Source organism: Schistocerca nitens, chromosome 7 (genome assembly GCF_023898315.1).
Source record: "Schistocerca nitens isolate TAMUIC-IGC-003100 chromosome 7, iqSchNite1.1, whole genome shotgun sequence".
NCBI lineage: Eukaryota > Metazoa > Arthropoda > Insecta > Orthoptera > Acrididae > Schistocerca > Schistocerca nitens.
In genome coordinates, this window is record NC_064620.1 from 173,385,933 (window position 1) to 173,407,024 (window position 21,092).

General features: G+C 38.2%; 1 protein-coding gene across 1 annotated transcript in view; it reads left to right on the forward strand.

Annotated features, from left to right (window-relative positions):
* LOC126195523 (neural-cadherin-like) overlaps positions 1-21,092 on the forward strand; it is a 390,552-nt gene that overhangs the window by 328,082 nt on the left and 41,378 nt on the right. Inside the window, exons 25-26 of the mRNA XM_049934150.1 lie at positions 18,078-18,319; positions 18,467-18,667. Of these exons, the coding sequence (XP_049790107.1) occupies positions 18,078-18,319; positions 18,467-18,667 (443 nt within the window). The remainder of the gene's footprint in view (positions 1-18,077; positions 18,320-18,466; positions 18,668-21,092) is intronic.

Genomic DNA, 21,092 nt, shown 5'->3' on the forward strand with positions numbered 1-21,092 from the left:
AGAATTTATGTGGAAATTCTCGAAACACTACACATGAGCTGCATGAATTATAACAAAAAGTAGCAAGCAAGCTGGCTGCACAGAACAGTTTAAATCTTTGAGAATCTGACTGCTCCATATGAATACATTTTGCAGCAGTGATCCACATAAGGAAATACATTGGCCAGTAGGCAACAAACAGGTGTCTACATAATGTGGAACCATATTCGCCCACCACTTACATCTCAGTAGGTAAACCAGAAGAAAAACCTAAAAAAGGGTGCTGTGCAATGGAATTAAATTATAAAACAAACTTCTACCAGTGATCAAAGACAAAAGTGAAATACATACTTTCAGTGATACCCTAAACAGTTACAAGGTGGGTTCCATAAGTAATGCAATCAATTTTTTTCTGACATGCCAATACACCATAGTGTGTTCTAACCTGGTAGGCTAGGTGAAAGGGGGTGCTAGCTTCAAAACGTGCCTGGTCTCTGTCACCTCCAAACTGCTAGAATCAGGACATGCATTCCCAAGGAATCAATTTTCAGATTATGTAACATGGCGCAATGGAATATTCTGTGAAGAAAGTTATCAAATTTTACTTTAAACTTGGGAAGTCCACTACTGAAATGTTTCCATTAATTCAGTAGGCATTTGGGAGTAATTGCTTGTCCAAATCATAAGTTTTACATTGACACAAGTTGTTAAATGAGGGCCAAGTGGAAGTCCCATACAAACCCCACAGTGGATATCATCAACCTCCCAAATTGATGAAAATGTGATGCATGGGCATGATTGTTGAATTCTGTCAGAGGGTTGAGCCTTCAATTGATAGCACAAACTCTAAACAAGACAAAAACAACTATTTATTGTGTTGTAACTAAGAATCTGGACATGAAGAAGGTGTGTGCCAAACTAGTCCCAAAAGTGTTGACTGACGAACAAAAGGATATGCAAGTGCTTCAGTGCCAAGAACTTTTAGAAGTGTCTGTAAATGATTCAAATTTTTTGAAATCTGTTATCACTCGCGATGAGTGATGGATTTTTTTATTATGCCCCAGAGACCAAAAGGCAGAGTTCATAGTGGCACATCCCAGCATCATTACAAGATTTTTTTTCCCAGTGTTCTTGTTCCTTCTCCTCACATCGTGTATACCTTTCAATACAGACAATTATGTCACAGTAGTAAGTTCCACCAGAGTGTGGGCGGCAATGTAGAGCCATTAATTTTGAGTGTGGCTAAGTGGCATCAATAGGAGGTTGCTATACATCATCGCTCTTTAGCCCAACAACAACACATAATAATGTTAATCCAAAACTAGCAGTGAGATATTAGTGAATAATTTATAAAGATGTACTGAGGTCAGATGTGTTGGTTGAAATTCTGAGGGATAGTAACATTGCTCAGAACAGGTCGATTTTAACTTTGATATAAGCTGCTTTTATTTTTAAAAAATAGAAAACAAAAACAAAAATGCAATGTATGTAAAAGGCAGCCACATACAAATAACTGACTGAATGGCTGTTCAGTATCCATCACCCCATAACTTTACCAACTCCAGACAAAACCAAGATGAAAATACCTCACCAAAACTCCGCATGCAAGACAACAGGCGAAAGACCCCAAGTTCTGCCCTGCACACTTATTTAAAGGCTTGGGCACATGACCACCCCTCCATTGAGTGCAGATACTTTCACTATTCATAATTTTGACAATAATTTCACATGAATACTTAAGGTAAAATATATATAAATCTTTGCAGTCATTTTGCAACCTCTTAATAAATTTATTTATATATTATTTCAACAATTTTAAACAAATCTCAGATACATAAATTGCCACTTCCGGCACTTGAGTCAAAACACTAACCTGGCCAATTTTATAATTCATAATATAATTAAATACACACTGTGAAAGTTATTGGAATATTAAATATGGAAACTCATGCTGATAAGATCATTTGTTCCTCTGTGGAGGACTCCATAGTTATGGCAATATTTACATAGTAAACTAATTTGTTTATAACATTTTTTATTTGTTTAATTAGAAAAATAATCTGTTCATTACATTGCAGGCATTATCCTCTTTCATTTGGTTTATCACAAGTGCGACTTTCATGGGGGTTCAGTTGTTACAATTTATTATAAATATTAATGGTAATAATGTTAATGACTTTTTGACTGTTAATGCGTCAGACACGGATTTATGTTCAAGGAGCTCATCCCACTGCCACGGTTCTGAAACTGTCATTGGTTTTTCTCTAGCATGCTTGTAATGAATTTTACATATTGTCATTAAAATTATATTATATTAGTGATGATATTCCAAGTCACAGACCGCTCCATCTTCGCTTGTCCTGCGACCATGCCAACAGAACACATGCCTCTTTTGCCTGGGAAAACTCAAATGACCGCTGGACCTCATGGCCTATTAGCTGCCTTTACTTGTCTCAGTTCGGCTGTCACAGCCCCTCTGGCAGCTGGAGGCTCCAACAAATGTTCACATCACCCCAAAGCCAACCTGTCAGATTCAGTTCATCTTGCAGCAGTCAAACCAGCTGCTTGTAATGTTACAAGTAAATCATGCCACCATCACTCAGTAGCAAGGCATGTATGAGCAAATCCAGGATCAGAATCACACTCATTTTCTTCTTTGACATCAAAAAGGCATTGTCCACCATGAATCTGTACATACCATGACCACTGTGAATGTAACTCTGTATTTTGAAGTGCTTAAAAGACCAAAAAAGAGGGTTGCATGCTACTGAAGCGACATCACGGATGAGTGGAAACTTCCCCCCCCCCCTCCCCACTTAAAATGAGGCATGGAAGGGAAACACTGGAATATGACGCGTGTTATGTTACACTCACTCTATAGGACATTCCAGAGAAGCTCTTCCAGACCCAGAAACACTACCACCAAAAGTGTATTTTGAAAATTTTTCATTCATTGTATGAATAAGTTGAGTGATTTTTTTTATGAATTTGGTTGCATTAATTATGGAACCTACCTTATATCTATTAGAAGGGTCTTTTTCCACTGTCAAGATTTGCCAGTAATGCAATTAATGTATGTACCTGTTTATGTTTTTTACTTGTATACATTTGTGTGTTGAATCAACTGTACAGTTCATATTCTCTGTGAGTAGATAAATTAATAAATGAAATAAATAAACAATGACTGATTGTAGTGTGTATGTGTCAATTGCTTCACAAAAAGGACACCTTTTGTCAACCAGTACACATGTGACAGCATATGCTACCAATATGTTCCAAAACACCATGCATAAAAACGAAATTTTTCTGGGGCTCATAGCTTGGTTTCTATTTGTGATAGAAAGGTAGGGTTAAGTATTTTGGATAGCCCTTGGCCTAGGGACCATTTGTGTATCCGAGCGGAACAATTGCCTTACTGTAACTATCCTACAATACACAGTCAAAATTTGAAAATTATGCACTTCCTCCAGCCTAGGCAAATGGCACCAATTAGTTAGTTCTTTTTGCATTAGATGTGGACTACAATGCACCTTAAAGGGCGTATAGAGGCACCATTTAGTTCACAGGCTGTTCCTGAGAAAACTTTGAAAAAGTTTTTTTACACTTTTTTCACTGTTAGAAATGGGTATTTAAATAACTAACCATAGCAAACAGTTCAAATTTTAACGGTATATTCTCTAGGCATTTATCTAGAAGAGGCATCTTCCTATTTTCAAACATCTTACCCACTATTGAGAAACATCCCAAAAACGTGGTTTTTCAGTACCGAAACCGAGCCCTGGATTCCAGGGCATGTATGCACGGCAAATGGCCAAAATTTGTATGATATATTTCTAAGATCCTGATCTCGAACAACTTAGAAAATTTTCTTGATATCTTTATCCATTTCTGAGATACAGAGGTTCAAAGTTACCCTTCTTGTACACATAAAATATGCACGTAAAACACACACGTAAAATCTGTTGTGAGGTGAAAACATAGTTTATAAAGTCATGTAGAGTGGAGAACAATGTTGTAAAGTTTCTCCGTTATCATCAGAAGGGTTGTAGCAAACTCATGTTGTTGTAGCACTGAAGCATATGCAAAAAATTTGTGCATCTAAAATCTGATCTGAGGTTACAGAGACTGTTCAAAAAATCTGGAACTTTGAACCCAAAATTGTTCAACACTTACCTTTTACTTATTGTGCATTGTCTCCTTCAAAATACTCTCTTCCACAATTGATACACCATTTCCAATGCTGTTTACACTTCCAGAAGTAGTCTTGGTATGCCTCTTACTGGATCGCACTAAGCGCTGTCTGCAAATTTTCTTTTATCTCATCAATCATGGCATATCTTCATCCTTTCAACAGGGTTTTCAAGTTTGGAAATTAAAAAAAGACCATAGGGGCCAGAACTGGAGAGTACAGTGGATGAGGCAGCACACTGATCTCGTTTTTTGTGCAATAGTCATCCACCAACAGGAATGAATTGTGTAGGTGCATTATCATGATTCAAGAGTCATGAATTGTCTCGCCACAGTTCAGGCTGTTGCCTTCTCACATTTTCTTGCAGGTAACACATCCCAATAGCACCATCAATTAACAGTTTGCCTCTGTGGCATGAATTCATGATGAACTAATCCTTCAAAGTCAAAGAGACTATCAGAACCTTTCTCGAACCATTGTGAAAATTGAACGTTGCTCTCAACATCATAACTGCAGACCCACCTCTCATCACCAGTTATGATTCTCTTCAGGAACATCTCATTCTCATTTGCACAATCCAAAAGCTCTTCACAGATCGCAAGACAAAGGTCTTTTTAGTCTCGTGAGCTGTGGGATGAACTTGGTGGCAACATGATACATTCCAAGATGCCATGTCAGGATTTCATGACATGATCCAACTGAAATATTACAGTCTTCTGCAATATCTCAAACAGTCAGTTTTTGATTGGTATGCACAATTTTGTTGACATTCCTGACTTGAGCATCGTCGGTAGACGTCTTGAACAAGGATCATCTTTAACTTCCATCTGAACATTTTTAAAACATCTGAATCATTTGTTACAGTGAGTACAGCTTAAGCACTCATTACCTTAGGCTTCCTGCATCATTTTTTCTCACAAAATTTAATGCAGGCACATTGCTCGTCTGACTCTGCCGTCTTGAAATTCACAAACTGTGCATCACAACTTCCGACTCAATACAGCAGTGAACAATAACTAGCAGACATACAACAATGAAACTTCTGGCAGTTACACATTAAACACAGGTGTGTGCATAGATGCAAGCCAAATTTCGCTCCAACACACCATTGGTGGGAAATTATGAATGTTCCGGAATTTTTTGAACAGACCTCATATTTATATAGCTATTTCAATTTCACATAAGTAAACTATCAAAATTTTACTGACTGATAATTTTTTTTATATGGGTGACATGACTCCTGTAGCAGGGAGAAGAATGGAACTAACAGGAAGGTGCTCCTATCAAAGTGCAGAAAAGGCAAAATTGTTCCTTTTTATAAGACTCTGACTGGAAAGTGGAGTACCAGCAGCCTCTTTCTACTTTCCTCAGCACCTCTAACATTTTCCCCAAAAATCTGGTATGCAAACACTTCCATATTTTTTATGCTGAAATAGAAGTGTACAGTGGCAGTGGGAAAGAGACGGAAAAACAATAAGAACAGAACTGAAGTTTATTGTCTTATAACATACAATTTCAAGTCATTGACTTGGTGTTTGGGAGGCTCATCAGAACACAACAATTTACTTACAGTTTTCCTTAAAATATCGCTAATACAATACACTGTACTGAATATATAATTGATACACAACACTCAGATTTTTTAAAATATTGGACTATAACATACTAAGTAAGTGTCCTCTCATGGTGATATTCAGTGTCTGTGAACTCTTCAGCTGAATAGTAACATTTCTGCATCAGTTTTTCATACAAGATTTGTTTTCAGTGTTTCTGGATTAATACTGAGCAAATCTTTTTCTTTCATCCTGTACATTTTAATACCAATGTATTGCTAGAGTTTGAGCATAAATTTTCAGCAGTGGGTGGACAGCATAAAATTGTTTTGATTTATGGTGTATTGGAAGACAGTAGACAATGAATGTGGTATATACAGAGTGAAAGAGACAATGGCAGTACGAGAGAAAGAGAGGAACACAGTGGCAGTGGAACATAGTTGACAGGGGCAGAACAGTGCTAGCAAAAAAAAAAAAAAAAAAATGGTTTCAGCAAGAGAGGAATAAACAGGAAGATAAAGTGGAAGAGGGTGGGAGCCAGTGATAATGACAGATTGCAAGACAATGACGACAAGGAAGAGAGAGACAATGACAGTTTGAAGAGACAGCAGAACAAGAGGGACATAATGACAGTGAGAGGAGACAGTAATAGTAGTAGTAGTAGTAGGACAGAATGAAATAGGAAATGGCTGTGAGACAAGAGACAGTGACAGTTAGAGAGACACAAAGAGATAATGACAATTAACTGGGCTGGTTGAGTGTGTGAGAATGGGCATGAGGGAGTGGATGGGTTTGAGTGACATACAGGGATGGCCTAGAGGGTGTGAGTGAGTTACAGTTATGGCAGCTTGTGGAAGTGAGAGGTGAGTTGCATGTTAAAAAGAGTGCAAATACGTTCACAAGCCAAAAATTTTGGGAAAATTTTTAAAGGTGCTGAGGAAGGGAGAATGAGGCAGCTGGTGTCAACTTTTCAATCAGAGTCTTTTAATAAACAGGAGCATAGTCGCCTTTTTGTGCTCTGATAGGAGTATTTTTTCTGCTGGTTATTGTATATAGCAACATTCTGAGCATTTGTGTAACTGACTACACACATGCATATAAGCATGTCCCCCCCCCCCCCCACACACACACACAGAGAGAGAGAGAGAGAGAGAGAGAGAGAGAGAGAGAGAGAGAGAGAGAGAGACAGAGAGAGACAGAGAGCAGGGAGGGGGGGGAGGAGGTAGGGAGGGGGGGCGGGAGATGAAAAGTTGCTCTGTGAATTATTATATCAAGCTTTCAAGTAGAAAATATTTTCAATGGTTTTTAATGGATCTATTTTAGTGCAGATTTTCTTTTGGTATGTCACTGCATTTATTAAATGGCTATATGTTTTTAAATAAACACAAATATTGTCACTGCCCAATAATATTATGAAGTACGAATCAATAACAACAGTTTACTAATATCACAAGTGAACATGTTAATAAAAATGCCAAGTGTTGGCTTGAAATGTATGAAAGTAAATAGGTATACTGTATATCCAAAGATATTGTTTGCAGATTGAATAAAGAAACTAAAAAGCGAGACAAAGTAGTTTGTGGACCTACTACTGAACTGAATCCAGGAAAACACCAGTATATCTGTGGATAGTATGGCAAAATTTATGAGTGAAATAAAGGAATTTATGTTGACCAACTCATCCTACTCCAGTAGAGGATATACAGGGTGTAACTAAATTCTCTATACAGATATTGAGAACAGATTCCTTACACCAAAACAAGAAAAAAATCTAGTAAATGTAGGCTCTAAAATGCATACCTTCAGAGTATGAATACATGTTCATCTCAGATATTGTGAAACACATCTCTTGTATTGTAACCTCTTTACATTCCATATTTTGGGAGGAGGTAGTATGGACCAGAACAAGAAAAAAATGTCCAGTAAACATGCACTTTAAAATGCATACCTTAAGAGCTATGAGCATTTTTTCAGTAGAAGAGATGTGTTTCTCAGTACAAAGATGAGCAAGTGCTCATAGCTCTTAGAATATGCATTTTAAAGCCCATGTTTACTGGACACTGTCATCTTGTTTTGGTATAAGGAGCCTGTACTCAAAACCTGTAAAAGGAATTTAGTTGCACCCTGTACATACACTGCCTGACAAAAAAAGTGAAGTACCCAGAAGGGGAGAAGGAAGTGAAATTAAACTTAAGAAGTTCAGTAAGTATGTGATGTTAAATGAATGATTACAAAATTGAGTCAATTTTACAAATAACCTGGCAGTATGACTCCACTTACAGTAAATGTTGCTCCTCTTCTGGCCTGAATGCAAGTAGTCATTCAACTGGGAATGGTGTCATAAAGCTGTTATATGCCCCCCATGAACCATGGACCTTGCCGTTGGTGGGGAGGCTTGCGTGCCTCAGCGATACAGATGGCCGTACCGTAGGTGCAACCACAACGGAGGGGTATCTGTTGAGAGGCCAGACAAACATGTGGTTCCTGAAGAGGGGCAGCAGCCTTTTCAGTAGTTGCAGGGGCAACAGTCTGGATGATTGACTGATCTGGCCTTGTAACATTAACCAACACGGCCTTGCTGTGCTGGTACTGCGAACGGCTGAAAGCAAGGGGAAACTACAGCCGTAATTTTTCCCGAGGACATGCAGCTCTACTGTATGATTAAATGATGATGGCGTCCTCTTGGGTAAAATATTCCGGAGGTAAAATAGTCCCCCATTCGGATCTCCGGGCGGGGACTACTCAAGAGGACGTCGTTATCAGGAGAAAGAAAACTGGCGTTCTACAGATCGGAGCGTGGAATGTCAGATCACTTAATCGGGCAGGTAGGTTAGAAAATTTGAAAAGGGAAATGGATAGGTTAAAGTTAGATATAGTGGGAATTAGTGAAGTTCGGTGGCAGGAGGAACAAGACTTTTGGTCAGGTGATTACAGGGTTATAAATACAAAATCAAATAGGGGTAATGCAGGAGTAGGTTTAATAATGAATAAAAAAATAGGAGTGCGGGTTAGCTACTACAAACAGCATAGTGAACGCATTATTGTGGCCAAGATAGACACAAAGCCCATGCCTACTACAGTAGTACAAGTTTATATGCCAACTAGCTCTGCAGATGATGAAGAAATAGATGAAATGTATGACGAGATAAAAGAAATTATTCAGGTAGTGAAGGGAGACGAAAATTTAATAGTCATGGGTGACTGGAATTCGTCAGTAGGAAAAGGGAGAGAAGGAAACATAGTAGGTGAATATGGATTGGGGGGAAGGAATGAAAGAGGAAGCCGCCTTGTAGAATTTTGCACAGAGCATAACTTAATCATAGCTAACACTTGGTTCAAGAATCATGAAAGGAGGCTGTATACATGGAAGAAGCCAGGAGATACTGACAGGTTTCAGATAGATTATATAATGGTAAGACAGAGATTTAGGAACCAGGTTTTAAATTGTAAGACATTTCCTGGGGCAGATGTGGATTCTGACCACAATCTATTGGTTATGAACTGCAGATTGAAACTGAAGAAACTGCAAAAAGGTGGGAATTTAAGGAGATGGGACCTGGATAAACTGAAAGAACCAGAGGTTGTAGAGAGTTTCAGGGAGAGCATAAGGGGACAATTGACAGGAATGGGGGAAAGAAATACAGTAGAAGAAGAATGGGTAGCTCTGAGGGATGAAGTGGTGAAGGCAGCAGACGATCAAGTAGGTAAAAAGACGAGGGCTAATAGAAATCCTTGGGTAACAGAAGAAATATTGAATTTAATTGATGAAAGGAGAAAATATAAAAATGCAGTAAATGAAGCAGGCAAAAAGGAATACAAACGTCTCAAAAATGAAATCGACAGGAAGTGCAAAATGGCTAAGCAGGGATGGCTAGAGGACAAATGTAAGGATGTAGAGGCTTGTCTCACTAGGGGTAAGATAGATACTGCCTACAGGAAAATTAAAGAGACCTTTGGAGAGAAGAGAACCACTTGTATGAATATCAAGAGCTCAGATGGAAACCCAGTTCTAAGCAAAGAAGGGAAGGCAGAAAGGTGGAAGGAGTATATAGAGGGTTTATACAAGGGAGATGTACTCGAGGACAATATTATGGAAATGGAAGAGGATGTAGATGAAGACGAAATGGGAGATAAGATACTGCGTGAAGAGTTTGACAGAGCACTGAAAGACCTGAGTCGAAACAAGGCCCCGGGAGTAGACAACATTCCACTAGAACTACTGACGGTCTCGGGAGAGCCATTCATGACAAAACTCTACCATCTAGTGAGCACGATGTATGAGACAGGTGAAATACCCTCAGACTTCAAGAAGAATATAATAATTCCAATCCCAAAGAAAGCAGGTGTTGACAGATGTGAAAATTACCGAACTATCAGTTTAATAAGTCACAGCTGCAAAATACTAACGCGAATTCTTTACAGACGAATGGAAAAACTGGTAGAAGCCGACCTCGGGGAAGATCAGTTTGGATTCCGTAGAAATGTTGGAACACGTGAGGCAATACTGACCTTACGACTTATCTTGGAAGAAAGATTAAGAAAAGGCAAACCTACGTTTCTAGCATTTGTAGACTTAGAGAAAGCTTTTGACAATGTTGACTGGAATACTCTCTTTCAAATTCTGAAGGTGGCAGGGGTAAAATACAGGGAGCGAAAGGCTATTTACAATTTGTACAGAAACCAGATGGCAGTTATAAGAGTCGAGGGGCATGAAAGGGAAGCAGTGGTTGGGAAAGGAGTGAGACAGGGTTGTAGCCTCTCCCCGATGTTATTCAATCTGTATATTGAGCAAGCAGTAAAGGAAACAAAAGAAAAGTTCGGAGTAGGTATTAAAATTCATGGAGAAGAAGTAAAAACTTTGAGGTTCGCCGATGACATTGTAATTCTGTCAGAGACAGCAAAGGACTTGGAAGAGCAGTTGAACGGAATGGACAATGTCTTGAAAGGAGGATATAAGATGAACATCAACAAAAGCAAAACGAGTATAATGGAATGTAGTCAAATTAAGTCGGGTGATGCTGAGGGAATTAGATTAGGAAATGAGACGCTTAAAGTAGTAAAGGAGTCTTGCTATTTAGGGAGTAAAATAACCGATGATGGTCAAAGTAGAGAGGATATAAAATGTAGACTGGCAATGGCAAGGAAAGCGTTTCTCAAGAAGAGAAATTTGTTAACATCGAGTATAGATTTAGGTGTCAGGAAGTCGTTTCTGAAAGTATTTGTATGGAGTGTAGCCATGTATGGAAGTGAGACATGGACGATAACTAGTTTGGACAAGAAGAGAATAGAAGCTTTCGAAATGTGGTGCTACAGAAGAATGCTGAAGATAAGGTGGGTAGATCACGTAACTAATGAGGAGGTATTGAATAGGATTGGGGAGAAGAGAAGTTTGTGGCACAACTTGACTAAAAGAAGGGATCAGTTGGTAGGACATGTTTTGAGGCATCAAGGCATCACAACTTTAGCATTGGAGGGCAGCGTGGAGGGTAAAAATCGTAGAGGGAGACCAAGAGATGAATACACTAAGCAGATTCAGAAGGATGTAGGTTGCAGTAGGTACTGGGAGATGAAGAAGCTTGCACAGGATAGAGTAGCATGGAGAGCTGCATCAAACCAGTCTCAGGACTGAAGACCACAACAACAACAACATGCTCTACTGAGGCATCCTGGGGGACTGATGACCATAGATGTTAAGTCCCATAGTGCTCAGAGCTCAGAGGCATCCTGGCCCATGTATGCAGTAACTAGTCCTTGATATCTTGGTTACTGGCACCTGGGGTGGAACTGATGTCCAAGCTGCTCCCACCTATTCTATCAGAGACAGATATGGGGGATCTTGCTGGCTGTGGGAGTATTTCAGTATCATGGAGAGACATGAAAACTAGTACTACAATACTGTCACATGAGAGGTAACACATGAGGATGCAAGATGTCCATAATGTACCATTGTGTGTCAGAGTTACCTCAGTCACTACCAGTCATGACCAAAGACATACCTGATGGTTTCTCACATCATGACACCAGGAGTAATGCTGCTGTGTCTCTCCAAAATGTTGGAAGAATGGGACCTCTTCACAGATCATTGCCATAATCATCAGTGATTGTCACCAGGAATAGCACAGAGCTGTGATTCACTGCTGTCCACAATGAGACACTATTCATCAGTTATCCATGCTTCCTGGTCATGCCACCATCCCAAACAGAGCTACTCATGTTGTGGTGTGAGCAGTAGCCTATGCATCGAACAATAATCCCTTGTCTGGCTTCTTATAGTCTCTAACCAAAGATCCAGGATGACACAGAATATTGCAGGAAGTCCAGTCCTTGTTGTGGGATGGCAGGTGCAGATTTGAAGGGGTTATGATGTGCTAAGTGGAGAATACAGTAATCTTCCCTTATGGTTAGACACAGTCAACCAGAACCTTGACAAGAAGTATGCCTGTCCTCATGTTGGAACATGCCGTCCAACATTAGGACCACTGTCACATCTGAGTACTGCATGATTCAACCACCTGGCCTAATGGAGGCCCACAATGAGGGCACTTTCAACATCTGTCAGGTGCTCCTAACGCTGTCTTATACGAGTATGCAGCACCTCATTCAACATCTGACAAAAATGAACAATGCTAATGCACTCTGATGAAAATTATACCAGTTACAGAGAATTGCAACTTTAATCAATTTTGTACTGACCCGTGGTGTGTATTTGTATGAAGTTACATTGACATCTGGAGTCTTCTGAGTGCTTCACTTTCTTTGTCACATAGTGTACATAGATTTATGAAACTAATGTATGTAGTTACAGTAAGATTTGCATTGACATTATAATATCATAGTATTTCAAAACTTAAGCCACTGAATTATATTAAATTTAAAAATCTATATCTACCTTTCCCCCACATCCCAGAGATTCACTTACATGATATCTATGGAGTATGATTTATCTAACATTTTTCATTGTTTATATTTGGCTGGCCTGCATCTTCTTTGAGAAATTAGGCCATATTGGAGATAATACATAATAAATACAACTGCTGTTGGTCCTCTGTCCAAAGACTGGTTTGATACAGCTCTCGATGCTACTCTATTCTGCACAAGCCTCTTCATCTCTGAATAGCCAGTGTAATCTACAGCATTCTGAATCTAATTACTGTATTCATCTCTTGGTCTCCCTCTACGTTTTTTACCCCCCACACTTCCCTCCAGTACTGAATTGGTGATTCCTTGATGTTGCAAAATGTGCCCTATCAACCTATCCCTTCTTCTAGTCAGACGGTGCCACAAATTTTCTTTCTTCCCATCCAATCTTCAGCATTCTACTGTAGCACCTCGTTCCAAAAGCTTCTGTTCTCTTCTTGTCTAAACTGTTTATTGTCCATGTTTCACTTCCACACATGGCTACACTCCACACAGAAACATTCAGAAAAAACTTCCTGACACTTAAATCTATTTTTGACGTTAACAAATTTATCTTCTTCAGAAACACTTTTCATGTCATTGCCAGTCTACATTTTGTATCCTCTCTATTTTGGCCATAATTGGTTACTTTGCTGCCCAAATAGGAAAACTCTTTTTCTACTTTAAGTGTCCCATTTCCTAATCTAATTCCCACTGCATCACCTGATTTTTTTACTATGTTTCATTCATTATCTTTGTTTTGCTTTTGTTGCTGTTTGTCTTGTATCCTCATTTCAAGAAACTGTCCATTTTGTTCAAATGCTCTTCCAAGTCCTTCGCTGTCTCTCAGAGAATTGCAATATCATCAGCAAATCTCAAAGTTTTTACTTCTACTCCCTAAACTTTAATTCCTACTCCAAATTTTTCTTTTGTTTCCTTTACTGTTTGGTCAGTGTACAGACTGAATAACATCAGGGACAAGCTACAACCCTGTCTCACTCCATTGTCAACCACTGCTTCCCTTTCATGCCACTCGACTCTTATAACTACCATTTGGTTACTGTACAAGCTGTAAAAAATCCCTCACTCCCTGTGTTTTACCCCTGCTACCTCCAGAATTTCAAAAAGAATGTTGCAGTCAGCATTGTCGAAAGCTTTCTGTAAGTCTAAAAATGCTCTAAATGCAGGTTTACCTTTCCTTAATCTATATTCTAAGAGAAGTTGTTGGGTCATTATTGCTTCATGTGTTCATACATTTCTCTGGAATTCAAACTGATGTTCATCGAGGTAGCCTTCTACCACTTTTCACATTCTTCTGTAAAGAATTTGTGTTATTAGTTTGCAACCATGATTTATGAAACTGATAGTTCAGTAATATTCACACCTATCAGCATCTGCTTTCTTGACATTCTTCGAAGTCTGAGGTTATTTTACCTGTTTCATATATCTTGCACACCAGATGGAAAAGTTTTGTCATGATGGGTCCTCCCAAGGTTATCAGTAGTTCTAATGGTATGTCATCTACTCCCAGGGACCTTGTTTCGACTTGCTCTGTCAAATTCTTCTCACAGCATCATGTCTCCTATTTCAGCTACATCCCCTTCTGTTTCAATAATATTGCCTGCAATTTCATCTCCCTTGTATAGGTCCTCTATATACTCCTTCCATCTCAGCTTTTCCTTCTTTGCTAAGGAATGGTTTTCAGTCTGAACTCTTGATGTTCATACAGCTGCTTCTTTTTTCTCCAAAGGCCTATTTACTTTTCCAGTAAGCAAGATCTATCTTTCCCCTAGTGATGTGTGCTTCTAAATCCTTATATTTGTGCTCTAGCCATATCTGCTGAACCATTTTGCACTTCCTGTCAGTCTTATTTTTTAGACATTTGTAGTCCCTTTTGCCAGCTTCATTTACTGCATTTTTATGTTTTCTCCTTTCATCAGCTAAATTCTGTATCTCCAGTGTTATCCAAGGATTTATACTTGGCCTTTTCTATTTCCCTATTTGCTCATCTGCTGCCTTCACTGTTTCATCTCTCAAAGCTACCCATTCATCTTCTTGTATCCCTTTCTACTATTCTAGTAAATCATGGACTAATTCTCCCTTAGAAACTCTCATCAACCTCTGGTTCTTTCACCATATCCATGTCCCATTCTTAAGTCCCTACCTCTTTGCAGTTTCTTGAGTTTTAATCTACAGTTCATACCAATAAATTGTGATCAGAGTTCACTTCTGTCCCTGGAAATGTCTTACAGTTTAAAATCTGGTTCCTATATCTCTGTCTTACCATTACATAATCAGTCTGAAACCTTACAGATCTTTTTCACATGTACAACCTTCTTTCATGGTTCTTAAGCCAGATGTTAGCGATGATTAAATCATGCTCTGTGCAAAATTCTACCATGCAGCTTCCTCTTTCATTCCTTTGTCCCAGTCTACAGTCACCTTTAAGTTTTCCTTATCCTCCTTTTCCTACTATCAAATTTCAGTCACCCATCACTATTAAAGTTTCATCTCCCTTAACTATATGAATAATTTCCTTTCTTTCATCATATATTTCCTCAACCTCTTCATCATCTACAGAGCTAGTTGGCATATAAACTTGTACTATTGTGGCGGGTGTGGGCTTCATGTCTGCCTTGGCTACAATGAGTTCACTATGCTGTTTATAGTAGTTTACCTGCGTTCCCATTTTCTTATTCATTATTAAACTTACTCCTGCATTACTGCTATTTGATTTTGTATTTACAACCCTGTATTCACCTGACCAGGAGTCATGTTACACCTGCCACTGAACTTCACTAATTCGCATGATATCTAACTGTAACCTATCCATTTCCCTTTTCAAATTTTCTAACCTACCTGCCTGATTAGGGATCTAACATCCACACTCTAACCATAGACACCAGTTTTATTTCTCCTGATGATGACATTCCTCTCTATAGATCTTGCCCTGAGATCCAATTGGCGACTATTTTACCTTCAGAATATTTTACCCAAGAGGATGTCATAATCATTTGACCATACAGTAGAGCTGCATGTCCTCAGGAAAATTTATGGCTGTAGCTTCCCCTTGCTTTCGGCCATTCACATCACAAGCAAAACAAAGCTGTTTTGGTTGATGTTACAAGGCCAGATCAGTCAATCATTAAGACTGTTGCCCCTACAACCACTGAAAATGCTACTGCAGCTCTTCAAGAGCCGTACATTTTTCTGGTCTCTCAATAGATATCCCTCTGTTGTGGTTGCACCTATGCTATGGCTACCTGTATCACTGAGGCACACAAGCCCCTGGTTCATGGGGGGAGGGAGATACAACTATAAAATAAATTTATTGATGGATATTAGGAAGAACAATGAAAGAAAATGTGTGTAGATGGTCATTAAACTGAGAGATTGCAGAATCAAGAAAAATGTCACAACTCTGAGGGAAAGTGCAATTTGAGTAAGAGGAAATGAACTCATGCAGAAAACTGAGACCGTCAGACTTCCCATGGATATTAGGAAAAATAACAATCATCTATAAACAGATAAACTGGAGACAGTGTTCAGTCAAAAGGAAAGCAATCTGTAGGCAACTTATAGCCCAGTTTCCTTTGAGGAAGCTGCCTATTCTCATCCTATCCAAATAAAGAAAACATTCTTATTTTGCACTTATTCAAGAAATTTATTTAATTGTATCTAAAAACAAAGATGATGTGACTTACCAAATGAAAGCGCTGGCAGGTTGATAGACACACAAACAAACATAAACATACACACAAAATTCAAGCTTCACAACCAACGGTTGCTTCATCAGGAAAGAGGGAAGGAGAGGGAAAGACAAAACGATGTGGGTTTTAAGGGAGAGGGTAAGGAGTCATTCCAATCCCGGGAGCGGAAAGACTTACCTTAGGGGGAAAAAAGGACGGGTATACACTCGCACACACACACATATTCATCCGCACATACACAGACACAAGCAGACATTTGTAAAGACCATCCTGTACAGTAAGTCTCCCCTAGACCTCTCCAGTCCTTCTCCTTCACCCTTCTTTCTTCCTCTTCAGCTCTCCTGCCCAAGGAAAAAGCCACTGGCTCCAAAAGCTTACCAATCACAACAGTCTTTTATGTCTGTGTTCTGCCACCACTTGGTGGGTAGATTTTTTATCTACCCAATTAAATAAATTGATGATATGAATATAATAGAGGGAAACATTCCACGTGGGAAAAATATATCTAAAAACAAAGATGATGTGACTTACCAAACAAAAGTGCTTGCAGGTTGATAGACACACAAACAAACATAAACATACACACAAAATTCAAGCTTTCGCAACCAACGGTTGCTTCATCAGGAAAGAGGGAAGGAGAGGGAAAGACGAAAGGATGTGGGTTTTAAGGGAGAGGGTAAGGAGTCATTCCAATCCCAGGAGTGAAAAGACTTACCTTAGGGGGAAAAAAGGACAGGTATACACTCGCACACACACACATATCCATCCGCACATACACAGACACAAGCAGACATTTGTAAAGGCCAAGTGGTTTACAAATGTCTGCATGTGTCTGTGTATGTGCGGATGGATATGTGTGTGTGTGTGCGAGTGTATACCTGTCCTTTTTTCCCCCTAAGGTAAGTCTTTTCACTCCTGGGATTGGAATGACTCCTTACCCTCTCCCTTAAAACCCACATCCTTTTGTCTTTCCCTCTCCTTCCCTCTTTCCTGATGAGGCAACAGTTTGTTGCGAAAGCTTGAATTTTGTGTGTATGTTTGTGTTTGTTTGTGTGTCTATCGACCTGCCAGCACTTTTGTTCGGTAAGTCACATCATCTGTGTTTTTAGATATATTTTTCCCACGTGGAATGTTTCCCTCTATTATATTCAATTACATAATTTTATCAATAATTGACTGTTTTGTAGTTATTTAAGAACTTTGTAATCAAAACTGGCATGTAGCCAATTGAGACACTTCACTGCTCTAGGAATCAATGCTAAGATTATTTTGTTGGGGTATTTTTCTTTGTTGTTTGAAACTGTTGAAATTTTGCAAGGTAAAGTGTAGGCTATATGACAGCTGAGAAACACAACTATTCATTTACAGATTGTCTTCCATAAACCTTTTAGAGTGTACAAGATAGAGAAATGTTTAACAAGGAGAATGTAGCCTATTATCTTAGACTATCACTGATTATCAGTTATTAACATGATACTGATAAACTGCATTCTAAGGGCTGGTAATCAAGAAGGTATTTGATTTCTTTCCCCGGGAAGTAAATGAGTATCTCCTTTCTTGTTCACTGTAGTCAATGAATCACAGTTAAAACATTGTATGTGACAATTGTACTGTTTGTAAGATATTGCACTGAATTACTCTCCTGTACTGGCATTTTATTCTATTTTCAATATGTAACTATTAAACATTTTACTTGTTATTTCACAAGCTGGACTAAAATTATAAATGTTTCCAAACATTCATCTTCAGTTGTGGTCCTAATAGACAGTTTGATGCTGACCAAAAAATCTGCACTGAAAATAATGAATGCCTTGGGAAACCATGTCAGAATGGTGGAACATGTGTCAATCAGTATCCATATATCCATTATCAGTGCATGTGCCCAAAAGGTTTTTGGGGTCACCAATGTGAACAAATGGTTAAAAATGAATCTATGACACTTAGTTTAGCTGCGCTGGTAGCAGTTGTTGCAGCCATCACTATTATTCTTGGTAAGCTAATTCACAATAATATATTTTCATAGAAATGAATTATTATTTAAAAATAAAAACTACATTGAATATTTGGCTTGAAATGGGGTATTGATTTTGAGTGGACTGATACAGTAGTAATGAAACATAACCACCACTCTTTTTCAGTTCTAGCAACACTCCTTATAGTATGCAAATATAAAAAAAGTACAAAATGCAAACCAGCTACAACTAAGGAGGATATTCGTGAAAATATCATTATATATGATGATGAAGGGGGTGGTGAGGATGACATGACAGCTTTTGATATAAAACCTCTAAAAATACCAGTTAAAACCTCAGCTGTAGTTGAAACAATAGAAATAAAAAGTAAGTATAAGTATATTTACATGTGATTAGCAAGAAACTCATTATATTATACAGTCCTCCTCCTACACCCCTCTTCCTTCCCCTTCAAGCCTTCTGCTGGAAAGAGTAGACACTGGCTCTGAAGCTTGCATAAGTATAACTTTCTTTTATGTGTGTGTTCTCCTGCTGCTGCTTGGTGAGGGTTTTTTTTTTTTTTTTTTTTTTTTTTAAAAATCAGTTATATTATATTGTCCTTACATTTTTGGATTAATTGGGAGATGAATTATGTAGCAGCCCCCTCCTCCCCCACCCACCCCCCCACCCCCCCACCCCCCCCCCCCCCACCCCCCAAAAAAAAACATTTTAACAATTGATGTATATCATGTAATATATAATTCCTAAATTTACATTTCACTTTTAATTATTTTAAGCACTTTAGCTGGATTTTTCCGAAGTTTAAAATGGCTCAGCAACTCTAAAGCTGGTTCCACATGTCGTTATGATAATGTCAGATACAGAGGTGAAAAAAATGAACATTCCATTCAATATTTACTATAAATTTTAGCTGGCATCTTTCCTCATTGAAAGTAGATGACCAATGCATTTATCAGAGATGAGACAAATTTTGGTACATGCCATTACAAATACTGGTTCCCACACATTCAATAAGTATTGCTGATGGGAGAAACTGATGAGATTAAAGAAGCAGCGAATGATTCAGATCAAAATGGCTCTGAGCACTATGGGACTCAACTGCTGAGGTCATTAGTCCCCTAGAACTTAGAACTAGTTAAACCTAACTAACCTAATGACATCACAAACATCCATGCCCGAGGCAGGATTCGAACCTGCGACCGTAGCGGTCTTGCGGTTCCAGACTGCAGCGCCTTTAACCGCACGGCCACTTCGGCCGGCTGATTCAGATCAATAGCAAATTCAGTTCTCAAGCAAAAAAGCAACAATAAACTACATTTTTTGAGAAATGTACATGTGGATGTACAAGTAGCGCTATGATGTATTCCACTTATCAGATTTTTTAAATAAATATGTTGTGAAGTGGAATATTTGTGGAGGAGTGTGTACTAAAACATGTTTCAGAAATCATGGAAATATGGTGGGGAATAGATAATAGCAAAAACACAAACACAAATACAAATTTGATAGAGAATAAATGGTAAAAGGGAGATGAAAGATAGGCTGTGTTAAAGATGTATAGAAGAAATCAATACTAATAGAATGAAATTACTGGAACACCTGATACCACCCATCAGCTTTGATCCATGATGTCATTGCAACAACAGACATAGCCATATTATCTCTATCTGATACAGAAACCATAATATCACAGATTAAATACAGCTAACAAAACAAAAAAATTAAAAATGATCAAGTAGTTTGAAGAAGCACATGAAACTAACAGGATACCCAGAGCAATCAGAGAATTTTTGAGCAGAGAGAAACAAAACAAATGACATTCCTAACCTAACACATACACCCAAACAAACAAAAAAATAATCAAAAATCAAAAACATATAAAGGCAATGAAAAAGTCACACAATTCGGTAAATTTACATTTAGTTAAACTTTTCAGGTAAAATGAACTATACAATACCAAGCAATGAGTAATTCTGCAAAAACTGGTATCAAAAGAGTCATTAAATGAAAAACAAAACCTCACTGCAAATTCTGGTATTGAAAACTTCGACTGACCTCTATGGCTGGAACAAGGTCCTCAATGCTAAGAACCCAAAATTTGCTATAAAAACTGGTATCAAATAGTTCACTTTACCTTTATAGTTGGAATGAAGTCCACAATTCTGAGAAACCAGAACTCACTGCCAAAACCTATATCAAAAATTTCACTTGATTTGCATAGTTCGAACAAAGTCCATGATACCAAGAAACCATAATACACTACCAGAAATGGTAGCGAAAACATCATTTGACCAATATAACTAGAACAAACTCCACAATACCTAACAATTATATGTTTACTTATAATAAATATCATTACTACTGAACCAAAGAAAATAACCCAAAAATTTTTATGTAGTTTCATTAACATTAATTTAAATAAAGAAATAAATTACAAGCTGCTACTCCAAATAAATATATATGTCATACTTCTAAAAATAAACAAAAAATTAAAAACATACTTACCAACCAAAACCTGCCATTGCACAAAAATAATCTGAACTAGTGAAACAAACAAACAAACGAAAAGGTCATATAAAATTTAAGAATAAATCCTAAGCCAATTAAGAGAGGTTGTCTTATGTTAGAATCATATGCAGGATACTGAAATGTAGTATATCTAAAAAGAAAGATGATGAGACTTACCAAACAAAAGTGCTGGCAGGTCGATAGACACACAAAAAAAAAACACAAACACACACACAAAATTCTAGCTTTCGCAACCAACGGTTGCTTTGTCAGGAAAGAGGGA